We start from the raw sequence: 17953 nt of genomic DNA, 5'->3' as shown, positions 1-17953 counted from the left end.
ATTTTACGTAAATGGTGCACCAAACTGCTCAGATTTATCAGATATTTATCCAAATAATCAACGGGTATCGGATTGATATTTGTAAGAAGCAACTCTATATCTGTCCAATGAAAAATTTTGTATAGGTTGCAGAATGACATGTTTATGGATCAAATTTATTGTTAATTGTCAAAAATCGACGTCTGTTAGGATTCATCTGTTGAATATACCCGAAGAGGTGAAGGGTTTCATATAGTTGGTCCCGTCCGACTTTACTACTTTTCTTACTGGTTTTAATATACAATCCATATAATATATACGCAATACGAGAGCGGTTCGGAAACTTCTTAGGCTACCAATGAAAGAGAATAGTTAGTATTTCAAAAATATTTTTATTTTTCAATGTAATCTCCTGAAATTTCAATACACTTAGTCCAACGTTTTTCTAGGAATTCTATCCTTTAATTAAAATAGTTTTTCTCAAGGTCTTCAACATAGTGTTTTACAACTGTTATGGCAACTTCATTTGAAGTAAAACGCTTACCAGCAAAGAATTTTTTTAGATTTGGGAACAAGTAAAAGTCACTGGGAACTAAATCAGGAGAATAAGGTGGATGGTCAAGCAACTCGTACTTTAAGGGGACCCCCCATTCTCGGGGCCAATTTTTTTTTTTTTTTTTTTTGATTTAATTCGAATCTACACTGATTCAAGAATGTCCATACAAAAATCCATGTGTCAGCATAAAGTGACGGCTAAAAGGCTTCTCAAACTTTAAACTCGTTTTTCTCTTTTGCGAATGGCGGACACGATAACTCAAAAACTAATAACCGAATCGATTCCAAATTTTTACACGTTTCTCTGTGAGTGTATAGGTATCGTATGCACTAGGATAAAGCCAATCGGTGAAGATCTTCCTTATTTTTTAACTTGGTTTTGGTCAAAAATTGGCGATTTTCCAAAAATATTTTTTTAAAGGTCCGCCATTTTGTTAATTGTTGTGCGAAGTCAATAATCCTAGTTCATACGAGAGCCAGACATGTACTCTTTCTAACTCCGTTAACATGTACTCTTCCTACATACCCCAATCCTACACCCCCACAGTGATTCCAAATCCATGTTTTAGGATTCTAACTCTATCGGTTCACTCACAATTCAAATTGTACTAAATTTAGTACACAATAGTACAAATTTCCAAACCTTCCTACATACCCCAATCCTACACATCCTTAGTGATCCTAAATCAAAATTTCAGGATTCCAACTCTATCGCTTCACCCTCAATCTAAATTGTACCAAATTTAGTACAAAATTCTAAAACTTCCCACATACCCACACCCTACACCCCCACAGTGATCCCAACTCCAAGTTTCAGGATTCCAACTCTATCGGTTCATTCACAATTCAAATTGTACCAAATTTAGTACACATTAGTACAAATTTCTTTCTAAAACTTTTACATATCTCAATCTTACACCTTCACAGTGATTCTGACTCCAAATTTCATGATTCTAACTCTATTGGTTCACCTAAAATTCAAAGTGTACCAAATTTAGTTCGATTTAGTACTTTTCGTACACATAAGTAACAAATTTCCAAAACTACATTTATATCCAAATCCTGCAGTCCGACGGTTTTGTTAATTTCTATTTTCAGGATTCCAGCTCGATTTGTATCTCCAAATTAAATTTGTGCCAAATATAGTACCATATAATACTTTTCGTACACATGTGTACACGCTTTCAAAACCATCACCTTAAATAGACCCTACATCTCAACCCTTATTTGCATTCCAAATTTCAAGTTTTTAGCTCAATCCATTCACATGCTACGAAATTGTACTAAATTTAGTACATTTTAGTACTTTTCGCATACTTATAGTTCGAATGTCGAAAAAACCCTTTGCTATATTTATTCTACACTACATCAGTGACCCTCATTTAAAATTTAAGAGTTCTACCTCTACCGGTTCGCCAAATACAATTGGTATCATATTTAGTACTTTTTAGTACTTATCGTACCGTTCTAGTACGAAAACCCAGCCTTATCTGTCACCTTTGGACCAAGAGTGACCGTTACCCAAAATTTCAAGATTCTAGCTTTAACCGTTTCATCTTGGTGTTGATGAATCGGTAAATCAGTCAGTCAGTCAATCACTTTACTCTTTTATTTGTATAGATTACAAACATATGCACACAGACATTATACCCTGTACCACAGTGTGGTGAAGGGTATGGAAATCTTTTGAACCATTTCCATGATATCTCCCACACGTTTCAGAACATAGAAAACCCTTTAGCAATATCTTACTTTTTTAGCACTCTTCATAATACGCCTCAAAAATATTGCTAATTACAGTTGAACACACGATATACAAATATTGTAAATTAACGATAATTTTGAGCTGTCTGTCCAGTAACTTTTATATTCGCCTTCATCATGACTCCCATTCTGCTACTGTGCCCCCCAGTAAACTCTGAACATTTCAAAAATGTCAAAAGTCATAAACTATTTTGGTTTAGCTAGGTTTTGGTTTCATTTCATTTGGTTAGCTTGGCTTGGCAGTTTTTTGAGGTCGGTTTTTACTAGAAAAAGCGCCAAAGGCACGTGAATTGAAACTGACAGTTTTATATTATAAATAAATTGCATACAAGCGAATAGAGTCGAATATATGTATGTATGAATCGCAGCATTTTTAATAGAGCTTTTAAATCCAGTTTAATAGTATTATTGTTGTGTGAGAGAGATGGCAGAGAATACCAAAAAAAAGTTATGCATTGAGTGAAAATGAAAGTAATTAAGTGGGAGGAAAGCAATTCGTAAATGAATGAATGATGTTGCAAAGAAAAGAAAAACAGATAGATTATGACTTATTACTTATGAATAAGAGGTCTGTACTAAATCATGATTCTAAAGGAGAATAATCGATGAGAAAACAATTAAAGTAATTGAAAGATTCTGTTCCGTTATGTGTTCATTCTGAAATTGAATTTATCTTATAAAACATAGTTATTTAAAATATACAAATGTCTCTAATAAAATCATAATATTCTCAAGCCAGAGCTTGACAATGTGATAAAATACACCAAATCTGGAGATACCGTTTTGTCTCTATTATAATAAAAGTAATATAAATTTCGGTGTAAAATCGAACAGCAGATGAAAATGTCTGAATATATGTTTGTTATTTAAAATTTTTTTTCGCATATACTAAACATAAGTATAAGGAGCAAATGGGTAGCAAATCTCTCCACTAAAAATTATAAATATGGGTCCATATTTTCGGATAGCTACCATATAAGGGTACCTCCAATTTTGCGGTATTTTGGGTGTTTTGATCGCATTTTTCGACCGAATTCGGTGAATATTGGTACTTTGAGTTCTCCTTACTAAAAATTATAAATATATAGTAAGGAGAAGTCGTATATGGTAACAAACCTCCCTCCCAAAAATGGTTCCTAGTTCCTTTTGTGAATATGCATAGATTCACTTTCTGAGTCGATTTATGCATGTCCGTCCATGTACCCATAGTGGTGAAGGGTATCATATAGTTGGCCCCATCCGGCTTTTGAACTTTCCTTACTGGTTATTGTATGGTGCAGTAAGATATATACCGCATGTATATTGTTCAGAAATTGTTGCCAATCTCAGGATTTCTGCATTTTATGAACAATTCATAAAACTTTAAATACTGGATTTCTGTCAGAGGAAATAAAAAAATTATATTATGTATTTAGAATTTATATCGAAATGATTTGGAAAATACAAATGCAATTTTGTAACTCCATGCATTGGTCGGTAAGAGTGTCTGAAATATAGAAACAATGGAATGCTAAACTAGTTACAATAAACAGTAGTTACAAGTTACAAGAAACAGTAGTCAAACAAACGATTGCAAAAATAACAACCGATTTAATGTAAATTTGATTTACACGAAATTTGGCATAGCGTACTAAATTAAGTCTAGAATGGCGTGTTTCGTGAAAATCGGTTCAGATTTAGATATAACTGACATATATAGTTTCGCCCGATTTTAGGTACATGGTACACCAAAATCCCTGAAAATCATTCGATTTGCACCAAATTTGGCATAGCGTACTAACTGAGGTTTAGAATGATGTGCGCTAAGTTCCGTGAAAATCGGTTCAGATTTAGATGTAGCTCCCATATATAGTTTCGCCCGATTTAAGTAAATGGTCCCTGAAAATCATTCGATTTGCACGAAATTTGGTATAGCGTACTGAACTAAGTATATATGTTCGCCCGATTTAATGTAAATGGTGTACCAAGGTCTGTATATATTCTTCGGTTTGCACGAAATTTGGCATAGCGTACTGAATTGTGTCTATAATGATGTGTGTAAAATTACTTGAAAATCGGTTCAGATTTAGATATAGGTAATGTAAATGGTGTACCAAAGTCCCTACATATCCTTCGATTTGCACGACATTTGGCATAGCGTACTAAATATACCCTAGAATGATGTGTGTTAAATTCCGTTAAAATCGGTTCAGATTTAGATATAGCTCTCATATAGACAACATTTTGCACAACGTACTTAAGATAGTTTAGCCAAACGTGTGTTAAGTTTTGTTGGAATCCGTCCAGATTTAGATATAGCCCCCATATGGTTTCGTCCGATTTTAGGTAGGACCCAAAATATGTCTATTAGGAAAATAAACGAACAAAACGTTCTTAAATTAGTCTAACCTAAACTGTGACAAGTATCGTTGAAATCCGTTCATATTTGGGTATAGCTTTCATATCTATTTTCATCCGATTTTATGTAAATGTTGCACCATACTATTCATGTTTATTTTTTCAGAATAGAATGACGTAGTTGCGTGAGGAATTACAGATATAGCCCATATATACTTCGAACCGACTTCGTGTTCCAAGTATTCAACGGGTGTATGATTGATATTTGCTTTAAATCGATTTGCATAATTTTGTCATATTGTAACAATGAACTGCATGTTTATGGATTGATCTAAGTCGATTCACATTTAGATAAAAGCCACATATTTTAGTTCACCCAATTTCATGTTAATGGCCCTTCTGTTAGGATGCATCTTTTAAATATACGCATAGTGGTGAAGAGTATCAGATAGTCGGCCTAATCCGACTTTACTACTTTCCTTACTGATTTTTACATGTATTCTAAAAGAGGTAGATGTACAACATTGAAAAATTAACTATGAATAGAATTATGAAAATAATCTGGCGATCATGAAATCGGAAAACATTAAATATGTGCTCAATATATATTTTATTTAATTCATACACATGTCATTCTGACATCAATTGGGCTGTACCATGCGCAAGAAATCAAAAAATATATGTATAAGATCTATATGTAAATTCAGTTCGATTTGTTGCAAAATGTACTAGATGTACAGATGTGTTGCAGATGTACCAATCATCATGTTGCAGTACAGGCCTGGTCCAAACAAAAAATATAATCGGAAGTAAATATATATAGGAGCTATACCTAAATCTGAAATTAATAGTAGCTATACCTAAATCTGAACCCATTTAAAAAAAATTTTACACACAAATATTTCAGATTTATTGCAGTACGCTGTACAATCTAATAATCGTTGGTAGCTGTATCTAAATATGAACCGAAACTTAATACACCGCCTTGAAGGCTATCTAAAACACCCCGTGAAAAAATGGCATTCCTATCGGAGAATTTATGGTTACATGGTCCAACATTTGATGTAATTATACTAACATATATATGAGAGCTGTATCTAAATATGAACCAATTTCAACAGAACCTAACACACATCGTTCTACACTCAATTCAATATGATATGCCAAATTGCTTGACAATCGATCTAGCATTGGGTATTTCGTGCACCATGTACATAAAATCATATAAAAATAAAAATCATGTAAAATAATATATATGAGAGCTATATCTAAATCCAAACCAATTTCAACGAAACCTAACACATGTCATTCTATTCCCAATTCGACAAACTTTAGGAGTTTGGTCAAATATAGCTCCTATTTAAATCTAACCCGATTTTAATAGAACTTTATACAGGTAATTCTAACCTCAAAGTTATATCATGTATAATATTTGTAAATGTGATTTCCTGCAACCTTCATTTTTAATAAAGAAATTATGTATTACTTATCAATTTTAAGTAAAACATATCTTTTCCTAGTATGTCCTTTATTTACTTTCCAAAAGAAAAGTTAGATTTTTTTCATTTTCTATTTTGTATTTTCTTTTTTATTTAATATATACTTTATGCAATATTATTGCGTGTGTATTTGGCAGACGCACCGTACAAACAGTGTACAGAGTGTATATCCAAATTATTTTCCGATAGTTGTGCGCAGTCAACCATTACGCATGTTTATGGGTTTTAGCGGATATACAACAACTCCACCATTGAAAATTATCGGCAACGTTCCAAGATGTATTCTAGGGTTTATTTATATACGCTTCGTAACTATTCCACAGTGTGTGTGTGTGTGCATGTGTGTATATATTAACATTTAAACAATCAGGGTAATAACATAGTTATCAAAAAATAAAAGAAAAGTTCAATCATAATCTCAGGGGTTATATATTTGTATTATTGCATGTTATGCAATTTAACACAGAAAACACACACATATCTGCCTATATCGTTCTCTTGACACTTTTCTCCATAATAAACATAAATTAGTTCGCCCAGTGCCCGGGAAATAAGTGGAAACAATTTTCTCACACCTTAAACCATTCAGAGTTTTTTCTTTCCTGCATTTTCAGGCTCCTTTGCAGGCGGCAAAACACTTGTTTTGAACAAATCAAAGCAATATCCACCATGCAGGCAAAAAACAAAACAAAATCTCGACGAAAAAAAGTATGACGCCAAAAACTGCTTAAAAAACTGTTACCAACATTGCCCTGTTGTATGAAATGGGCTGAGACCGCTGCGACACCATGCAACCGAATCAGCACCAATACCATTGACAACAAAAAATCGCTGTGCCCACCTAAATCCACTTGACACATGGTTGCTTAACATGTTTAAATGACAATTGCTATGAAAACGATTGTCAAAAAATCACCATGTTTGATATGTCAGGCTGGCAACCTACGGGCTATTGATTCGTTCGCTGGCTGGCACACTCGCGCAACAACCCGCCATAAATTCATTTTTGGTCGACCAGCAACAGCAATAACAGCGCCGTCATTCATTCAATGGCTAAGCAAACAAAAAAAAAAAAGATTTGTTTGAGCCACTTGCTAAAAATCGTACACAAAGAACCACAAATTATAAGCAATAGCCTGTAAATGGTTTTAGCACATTTGTGCGGGATATGTGTGTTATTTTTGTGGAAAGAACAAATGCGACTTTTTAATCCCCTATATTGGTTGGGTTTCTTTTCTTAAGAAATCGTTTTTGGACTTGACTAAATTTTTGGAGTTGTTTCTGTAAATATGGCCGTATACATAATATCGATACATATTATGTATACTACCGAGGAGATATGTCATAATCTATTCTACAATTAAACAAATCAATGCATTAACTAAATACTTCAAACATCCCACAAGTTTGATGGTTGCTTTTTTGGCCAATTTCACAAAAACAATCACCAATTTCCCCTCCAAAAAAAAAGATAGTCATGGGCATAGTTTTAACGCCAACAAAATGAAACCAAAAAACGTTTTGAAGCTTTTGACCAAACGTCTATCTTTCTATGAATTTTTGACTATTACTCTATGGTCAAGAATATGTGTTTGTGTGCACATGACTGTACATACGTGTGTGCATAACTGTCACGCTTACTTGTCAAACGACATGTATGCAAGTGACAGTTGTGGACCGTCTGACCAAAAGTTACACGCGGAAAATGTCGTTTTTGATGTCGTCGTCGTTGTTGTTGCTGCTGCTGCTGTTGTTGTTGTTGGCACTGTTGCTGCGTTTCTTTGCCTTTATGCTTTGCGTATCGATGAATGTATGCGAGTCTGTGAGTGTTTGTGAACCTTCTTGTTATTTCTATTTGTTATGATATTTTTTATGCATTGCGTTTCCTAACGCGCCATAACTGTCATGTCCATTCATTGTTGCAACATAGTCACACACATACACACACTCGGTCGGTCGGTCGGTCGGTACACAAACAAAACATTGGCGAACTTCATATTCACACCACGCCATTGCAATTCGCTTAAAGGAACATCAAACATTTTGAATATGTGTGAGTGTGTGTGTGTGCATTTTTTGTGATTTGTTTTGTTGATGTTGTGCCGTTTGTCTTCTTGTGCTGTCAAAAAATGCTGCATTTTGCATTCGGACGTTTAGAAATGACGTTATTATCGCAAAAGACTTCAAACAATTTTTGACACCTTTTTTGCGGTGCAATGAATGAATGAATGACAGACGAACAGACAGACAGACAAACATATTTGGCATATCAGTTAATATGGTTTTCACCTGTCATGGATACGTTAGAGTGTAAAGACATTTATAGTCTTTTTGGAGAATATAACCTGATACTCCAAATAAGATCAGCAAACCAGAAAGAATTACAGTCGGAAGATGATATAATATCCTACATCATAATATTATATGGTGGTGTATAATGTTCAATTCGAGTCCCAATAAATTATATATTATTCAATAAAGTATAATTTAAAATCAATGTGTGTGTTCCCATACACAAACACTTGTAAAGGTGTTCGAATTTATAAAATAACAATTGAGAATAATTTCGATTAATCGCAGATTTCTCCACTGGCGTCTGCTCAATCGATCCAGAATTATCGATTTTAAATTATACACGAAAGGTGCAATGCCTTTTCAATTAAACTGTTGCTCATGCAATCAAATTAGATTGAAATCCTAACAGCGTCTCTTGTACACACCCAAATTGGAGTAGTGTATCATATAGGCGGTCCCGCATAACTTTAGTTCCAGCATTTCTTCTTTTGCTTTAAAATGTGTCTAAACGTGAAACTTTATTAATAATGAAAATAGTATAATATTATAATTTTTTTCTTCATTCCACCCTTTTATATATGTGGTGTGTTGTGGTAGTGAGTGGGTTCTGTTGAATTTTTAAAGGAAACAAAATAAATTTCATATCTTAGACGAATGTCAAAATCATGACATGTGAGCAACGTGATTTTTGTATGTGATGAAACATCAAAGTGAAACTGAATACCAACGAAAACAAAACAAAATCATAGCAAAGAATTAAGATGCAGTCAAAATTGCGATCAGAGACACAATTTAAAAATGTAAATATTTAAGTGTAACTCCCACATCTGATCAGCTATCAACTTCTCGGGTCTTTGTTCTTCATGGGTAAATATATACGCTATAGAATACAAATTTTGTAATTTTTCACACAAAATTCAGGGTTCATTTGACCCGCTAAATATCAAAACAGACATGCTAATTCTTTGTACCGACCCCTTCTCCATGTAAAAATTTGCGATGTTTGGGCCATAATTGCGACTTGTAGAGCGACCAGAAAAACCGACAAAAATTAAGTATTTGGTCCATTTCATCCCCTAAATATTAACCGACCTTTACCAAAAACAATAGGGGTCTTCCTTGGCCTGGACCGGTCTACATGCAACATTTCGTGAAGATTGGTCCATAACTGTGGCCTTTATCGTGTTTACAAAATATAATGGACAGACGGACGGATTTCTAGATCGACTCAGCTAGTCGAGATATGACAATCGGTATACTTAAAAGTGGATCTATGACCAATACTTCGCGGCGTTACAAACTCTTGGGACTGCACAAAGCTTTAATACCCTGACAACATACTTGTGTAGGGTATAAATAGCGTGAGCTGTGTCATCAATGGTTCCTAATGGACAGCATTGAAATAGGTATAAATCGATATATTTTTTAGGATGCACACTGAAATCGTGTTGAAGTAGAACTCTAAAATTTGGTATACAGCTTTGTCAATGATAAGCGAATCAGAATGAGTGAACAAGTTTTGGAAATTAGTACTAAAGGTGCTAAAATTTTACTACGATGAAACAGGCAGAGATAAACATCTGAAATTTGGTACGTAACTTAAGCTATTACAAATAGAATGATGGGAAAACGTATTTTTTGGAAATTAGTACTAAAATGTACAAAAAAATTATAGATGGTATATTGCAATATAACCGAATTTTACTATTACAAATATAATACTATGCAAAACATTTTGAAATTAGTACTAAAGTGGTGATAAAAAGTACTAAATAATAAAATACAATGGAACTGGTAGAAATAGAAATCTGAAACTCAGCATATTTTCTTAAATTAGTACTAAATACTGTAGTATAATGGAACCGGAAGGAATAGAAATCTGAAATTAATTATTACAAATACTTGCTATAGATTAACATATTTTTGAAATTAGTACTAAAAGGGTAAAAAATATTAAATTATACTAGAAAAGTTAGAGATTAAAATCTGTAGCTTAACTATTACAAATAGAGCGATATGAATAAATACCCTTCGAAAATTGTATTAAATATTGTATCACAATGAATGGTAAATAAATGTAAATGTAAATTTAGAGTACAAAAATGTCCAACTCTTAGTATTTGTTTAATTAGAAATTAGTACTAAACGGCACCAAAAACACAAAATATTGCACGGTGTGTAAAAAAGTGTATTTCTGAAATTCGGTATGTAGCTTTGTATATTTTAAAAAGTGGAATACGCCAAAAAGTTAGTAAATTGTACCTAACGGTACTAACAAGTACTAAATATTGTGTACTTATCTGGAACTATGCTAATAAATAAATATTTTGCAGAAAAAAGTTCTAAAATGTTCAATATGTTGTATACGGCGGTACGGGTGGATATAGAATTTGGTACAAGGTTTTTTCTATGAAAAACAATGCTACAGCGAATAATTATATGAATTTTGGTTTAAACTTCCGATGTAGTGAGCAAACAAGCCGCTGGACACAATAAGAACTAAATTATTGGCACTTTTAAATGCAAATGTTTCTACAATGTCTAACATAACGGAACTGATATTTATTTCCAATGATGTTTCCAACCACACTGGAAATATATTATACTGCAGCGACTTTCGATGTAATGAATAATGGGCGGAATATTTATGTGGAATATATACAAAAAATACCGACAATTTTTTCAATGAGGATTTTATAACACGTAACTCACCAGAAATACTAAATTTCTGCAATTTTTATATTACAAATTCGTACCATAAGGGTACATAAGTACTAAAATGTACTACATATTTTACCATAAGTATTATATTACCGAAAGGAACAAAGAAGTTTAAAAAATGTATTATGGTATTATTTGCATTGGTCTATCGGGAGGGTCGAGAAAGTAGTACACTTTCAGAAAATATAAATACAAGTTCATCATTATTCGAAATCTTACAAATGTATACGTAATCCGAAAGTATATTGCGTAGCTAAATTAAAGATCCGCTAACGACGTAGCGGGCCTATGCTAGTCTCCTAAATTTTTATTATCTTTCTCATATTTCGCGAAGATGTGCAACTTTATCGCTATTATTATAATATATTCATATTCTTATTTTACGGAGGAAGATCTATATAAACGTTTTTGGTCAATAAGATTTTTTTCTTATGCCCAAAATTAAAACCTCAATAACTTTTGCACGCACCAACCAAAAATTTGATCGCGAATGGATTCGGAGTCAAGACATTTTTCTATATATATGTACCAAAAATCATTGATGTAGTATGAAAACAAAAATTCTATTTTTTGAAAATGGAATGTAAACTAAAATTGGCGATATTGCCGGAAAATTTATTGCAGGCCCCAATACGGATTGCCAAAATTCCCGAATTTTGAACGTTTTTATACCCTTACCACACTGTGGTACAGGGTATAATGTCTCTGTGCATATGTTTGTAACAGGCAAAAGGAAACGAGATTGACACATGATTCCTTTTGAGAATATGCATAGAATCACTTTCTGAGTCGATTTACGCATGTCCGGCTCTCCGTCCGTCCATGTATTTTTGTGAACAAAGTACTGGTCGCATTTATGATCCGATTTGGATGAAATTTGGCATAGGTCACTTATTTTCCCCAAGGACGAACCCTATTGAAATTGGTGCACCAAAGTTCCTATATATCTTTGGATTTCCACGAAATTCCACGAATAATGAATTAGGTCTAGAATGATGTGTGTTAAGTTTCCTGAATATCGGTTCATATTTAGATATAGCTACCATATATATTTTCGTCCGATTTTAGGTAAATTATGTACCAAAGTTCCTAAATATCTTTCGGTTTCCACGAAATTTGGCACAAAGTAATGAATTAGGTCTACACTGAAAGAAAAAAATTCATCAATATGATGATTTTGGGCATTACTTTGATGAAATGTTTCTTCGATTTTGAGCTTACAACGCGTTTCATCATTATAATGAAGAATTTTACATCAAATTTTCATCAAAAATATTTATCAATTTAATGAAATAATGTCATCATATTGAAGAAAAAGTTCATTTAATTGATGTATTATTTCTTCCTTTCGATGAAAAAATATACTCAAATTGATGTTCTATTATCTCTATATAATGAATATTCTGCATCATTCCAATAAAAGGTATTCATCAAACATACGTAATTTATTCATTAAAATTACATAACTTCAATGAATAAACTGCATCAAACTAATGTATAATTTACATTTAATCAATGAAGCCCTAACATCGAACTGAATTTTGTTTTCCGCTTTAGAAACGCCGTTCTAAATTTTACAAAATTCAATATAAATACAAATATTTTAGGCATTTAGGAAATATTTTTTATTAAAAAACTTAAAAAATAATTCATTACGGGTTTTACAATGAATATAGATTTCAATATTTCCTTAGAATAATGAATTAATAAATAAATGTGATAAAATTTAAAAATGTACATAAGCGTTTGAATTATATTCAAATACAAAATTAAATATTAAATGTAGATAATTTATATATAAATCAGTTCTCGGTATAATTTAAATCGCTTAAAATATTTAGTATTTTTGAAAAATTTTTTGTGTGAGCTGATTTCATGTCATAGAAGTACTCTTGAACAAAGATCCAGAACTGATTGGATGCTCCGGGAAATTCTAAATTAAATAAGAAAAAGCTTTTGAAGCAAGTATCTAGTGCTCGCTGGAAATCTACAAAATGTAGCAATGCATGGTCTAAATAAACATAGAAATTGTAGTCATTATCTTCTAAATTGTCATCTCCAACAACAAAAATAAAAGGTTGAATATTCTCATTTCTCTTTTCTAAGAAATTTAAGTGGTTGTCTACTTCTTGGATACTTCGTGCGAGGAATATTGACGATTCTTGGGAGTCTTTTATGGTGTATTTCCCATACGTTTTCTTTCCATCTTTATCTTTACGGAGGTATTTTGATGTTGGATATAAGTAGCCGTGTAGACACCAAGTCAAGCGCATCATAAATAAAGACATGTTTGAAGCTACAAAATTAAATAAAAATATTAGTTATTTAATGATATGCATCTAATGAAAATTGATTCGTAACAAACCTGCGTCTGATGGATCAATTCTATCGAAAACTGATTTAATTCCAGCATCTTTAATGTATTTTTCCTTCTTAATCACATTATACACCGTAATAAGTTTAGTTTCCCATTCGAATATTGGTGTGTAGTCTTTATGCAGCACTCCGAAGTCCATGTTAATCTAAACGGAATATCAACACACACATGTAGAAAGAATATTAAATTAAGATGGACATATAAATTAAGATACTTACCAACTTTACTCCAAGACCCTCTTTATACTGTGGCCAGGTTTTAAATATATCCTTAAGGTTATCGTGCTCATCAAAAATTTGACGTATTCGGTAATTTGCGCATGACTGCCACATTTTTAAAAATTGTTCTTGGTCGACATTATCGTATTTTAAACTATGAATTATTTCTTTGGCGTTTTCTTCAGAAACTATAATAAAAACCCAAATTTACTACATTTGTATAAATCATAACGTTTTTTTCGAATAATTTACCGATATAATCTGCAGGTTTGGATGCCTTAGGTGAATTGACATCTCTATCTTTCTGATAAATGTGATTTCTTTTCATATTGTTGTATTTTACATATAGCTTTCCACGTCTGTCGGTGCGGTAAGAATGGAGTTTCTCATTGGGAAACATTTCTATTATTTGTTTTTCCAAATTATAGCTTTCTTGTAAAGACATGTGCAACTCATTTGCATGAAAATAACTAGCTATTGTTGTAATTATTAAATTTCGTTGATCTTCATTTATATGTTCGTATTTTTTATAGGTCTCTAAAATTCTTTTGCCAATTTTATTTTGGTTCAAAATTGTCGTCAGTTTTACACAGGTATTGGAGTCAAAGCGTTCTTTCAGAGGTTCTTGAGATAAAGTAATAGAAGAACAGCTAGATTTCCGTGAGATAGACGAAATATTGGCCACGTCTGAGTAATATTCGTTTTCAATAGGTTTTCCGATTTCTTCTCTCCATTTATTAATATTAAACTCAAAAACTATTTTGTCTCCTAATTTAAATCTTCGTGTGAGTTCCTCTAAATGTTTTCTGTTAATTATTTGTAAGACATCAATCGTTATATTTTCATCTGGAAAATACATTAAATAAATAAGCTTTAATTTTAAGTTATATTATATATTACCTTTTAAGTTGGAAAGTAAATGTAGTAAGTTCCATTTTTTGAGTAGAATTTCTAATTGATGTTCAATAGCTGCCATTTTTATATATATTAATATAACTCTTTTATTCTTATCTTATATTTTCCTGTATGGGTTTTTATGGCTGTTGTTGGATGTCCAATAAGATTTTTGATATTGACCGCAAAGGCTCCCTCTACTTTGTTGACGTGTATCTCAAAAGCTCTATAATGGCTACAATAAACAACGTCTTTAAATCGTTCACCAAATATATAAATATGGTTATCCAAACAAAATACATTTATAATTCTATAAATATTATAGTCAATTTCGCATTCAGCAACGAAAAGATCCTTTTTGTATACAATGTTTTGTAATATAACCTTATTATAAAAATATAACTGTCTTTTAGGTATTTTAAGTTGAGCACATATATCATCATTTAATTCACACACGGTTAAATCTTTTTGTAAAACAACAAGATTATTGCTTGTAGACGAGTTTAGCAAAAAGTGAAAAACATATGTTTTTTTCGTGAAGTTATAGCATGTGTGTACAACTTAAAACTGCGGTGTTTAGACTCAAATTGGAAACTCCAGAATTTCCGCACAGGTCCGCATTTTCTTATTATTTCCGGATAGTGAACTAACAAATGATATTTTGGTTTCAAATTAGTTTTAAAAAGCCTAATGAAATCTTTATTATGTTTTTCAATTAGATTTTCTAAAGAACTTATAGAAAACTCCGTAACCGAAAATTTGAGAATTTTTTCTACAATTTGTATAAGTGTTAAAATAAATATCCACACCTCATCATCGTCTGGAATCATATCACCAACAATTAATGGAAAATATAATAAAAACGTCATCATTTCCTTTGCTGACATTTTTAAATGGCGATTTTTGAGATGAGTTATAGTAATTTTGGGCGAAATATTTCCTATTTCAAGTTCCCCGTAATCGAACTTTTGTTTTCGAGCATTAAGGGTTTTCAAAGAGAAATATTTCTTGGTATTTGTGAAATAAAGTATGGCAAAAGACAAATCATAATGACAAATTCCTTCGAAAACGTCGTGCATTGCATCTACGCTCAAGTTGTCAACAACATGGAAAGACGGAATTTTGTTAAATACACATTCGCTTACGATGCCAGTCTTAGATGGATCCCCGGTATTTACGTCAAGCCTATAATTTGCATATGTCCTCTTAAGACTTGGAATAGCGGACGTTGTTACGTTACTCATATTTTTGTCAATTCTGCATAATCGGCAAAATGTACCACTAAATGATTTTCTGTAGCCTAATATGGTGTTAAGACCTAAATTATCACCAATAATTAAACAAGGCAAAAAGTGAGGATTATACACTTTACCGTTGTTTAAATCGATTTCAATGCCTGCCACTTCTAGATCTATTAACTGGTTAACAAGTGGTAACAAACACTTGTCGATTCCATGTACTTGCAAGTCACTACTTTTAATTGATGCCGCTAAAAATATATGGTCCAATTTGGTATCTTCATTTGGTAAAACAGGAAAAGAGAAGTAAAAGTTTGTTACGGTATGAGTTGTGGAATGTGCACCCAAAGGATTGTTTAATTCTATATCGTCGGAATATAGAAAGTAAGGAATTTGGTTGGTTGGGATACATAGCGGCCTTCTTTTTCCACATATCTCCTTGCACGATGTTGGTAAATTGCGAAGATTTGTTTAAAGATTCCATATGATCAATCATTTTTAACAATAAGTTATCTTTTTGAAGAATTTTTTTGAAAGAATGTCTTAGGGAAAGCGTTGCCATTGTGGTCTCTTTTTCAGCGAAAGTTAAATTGCCTTTTTTGTGAATGAGCTCGCCGCTTTTGTCAATGACAGAAATGTTTAAATCTTCACACAAATCTCTTTTTTTAAGTTCTTTAGTTAATAAGTACTCAGATTTTATTGAATTCAAAACTTCATTGCAACAACGAATAGTTTTAAATAATTCCTGCTTTGAATCCAAATCTAATTTGCCAGCAAATTTTTTGAAAACGTCTAGAAGTGGTAAAATTACAAGATTGTATTGAGAAGTCTGAATATTTTCAGCGTCCTTTCGACTTAAGTTATTTATGGAATACAAACCAGTCTGAAACTTTAAATTATTTTCAAAAAGATTTTCTATTACTGGTACTTCATCGAATGTTCCAGAATCAGAAGTCTCTTCACAGTGGCTCTCGATGCATACCTTTTTTCGTGGAGCCGCAATGTTTTTCCACAAATATTTCTCTGTGAACTTTTGTAAGATGCCTTTTAAAGGAACTTTTAGTTGTGAATGCGCTGTTACATATCGTACACCTGAATGTATCACTATTTTGGAAACCATGAAATGTTTGCAAATGCCACAAATATTTTTCTATATTACTAAAATTTTTAGAACATATAAAACACTCCATTTTAACTTACAACACTTCTATTAGCTCCAATGCACAAAAATATTACAAACACTTTTATCAACGTCTGATCACAATAAATGTCACTTTACAAATGAATTTTTCTTATTATTCAAGCACTGTTTCGCACGCTGCAGACATAACGGGATTTTCTCAATTGGCATGCCAGAGATGTGACTTTGCATTTTATGCTAGAGTTTCTTTCGTTTATCTGAAAACTACCAAAAATAGTTTTAATACAGCAATAAAATGTTATTGAAGTTTAACCCCGCAAACGGTAGAAAAATTAATAAACTAAAGGATGATATAAAAGACATGTAATAAATTAAAAATCTTAAAACCAATTCTTATTCAAGATTATGTTGTTTAAAGGTAATAACTCCCATGCCTGAATAAGTATACTACAAAAGCAATGTTTTTGTGTGTGCGTGTTTTCGAAATAAACGCACAAACATCAGGGGGTGGAAAAATTAAAACTAAAAACATTTAATGATAGCTTTCTTCAATTTGATAACTAATTTCATTATGATGATTATGACATGATGACCACAAATTGATGAAAGTTTCTTCATTTACTTGATGACGGTGTTTTTCAGCCGAAAACATAAAACATCAAATTGAGCACCGATTTCATAAAAACAATGTTTTTTCTACAACAATTTGATGAAGATTTTTTGATAATTTTTTTTCATTACCTTGATGATGAACTTTTCTTTCAGTGTAGAATTATGTGTGTTAGGTTTCCTGAAAATCGGTTCAGATTTAGATATAGCTCCCACATATAGTTTCGTCGATTTAAGGTAAATGGTGTACCAAAGACCCTTAATATCTTACGGTTTCATGAAATTTGGCACAGCGTAATGAATTAGGTCTAGAATGATTTGTGTTA

At 32.2% G+C, this 17953-nt stretch overlaps 1 protein-coding gene across 4 annotated transcripts; it reads right to left on the bottom strand.

The window, feature by feature from the left end:
- Positions 1–12810: 12810 nt before the first annotated feature.
- LOC133336985 (uncharacterized) lies at positions 12811–17188 on the bottom strand. 4 transcript variants are annotated; one of them, XR_009754566.1, is made up of 6 exons: positions 14646–14749; positions 13998–14591; positions 13746–13933; positions 13640–13672; positions 13516–13604; positions 12811–13446 (listed from the first exon to the last, which is right to left on the bottom strand). XR_009754566.1 is itself a non-coding variant. In XM_061545249.1 (6 exons), exons 3-6 carry the CDS (start codon positions 14188–14190, stop codon positions 12953–12955), a joined length of 1032 nt encoding a protein of 343 aa, XP_061401233.1. In that variant the 5' UTR covers positions 14191–14317; positions 14353–14591; positions 17078–17188; the 3' UTR covers positions 12811–12952. The 4 variants fall into 4 exon arrangements, 3 of the variants coding, with proteins under 3 accessions (XP_061401233.1, XP_061401232.1, XP_061401231.1); XM_061545249.1 differs by lacking the exon at positions 14646–14749 and adding an exon at positions 17078–17188 and having other exon boundaries at positions 13516–13672; positions 13998–14317; positions 14353–14591; XM_061545248.1 differs by lacking the exon at positions 14646–14749 and adding an exon at positions 17078–17188 and having other exon boundaries at positions 13516–13672.
- Positions 17189–17953: the final 765 nt, after the last annotated feature.

Source organism: Musca vetustissima, unplaced genomic scaffold (genome assembly GCF_032173495.1).
Source record: "Musca vetustissima isolate MV318-11 ecotype Yass unplaced genomic scaffold, APGP_CSIRO_Mvet_v1 utg7570, whole genome shotgun sequence".
Taxonomy (NCBI): Eukaryota; Metazoa; Arthropoda; class Insecta; order Diptera; family Muscidae; genus Musca; species Musca vetustissima.
The sequence above is the reverse complement of the archived record's forward strand: the minus strand, read 5'-3'. Positions and strand labels throughout refer to the sequence as shown.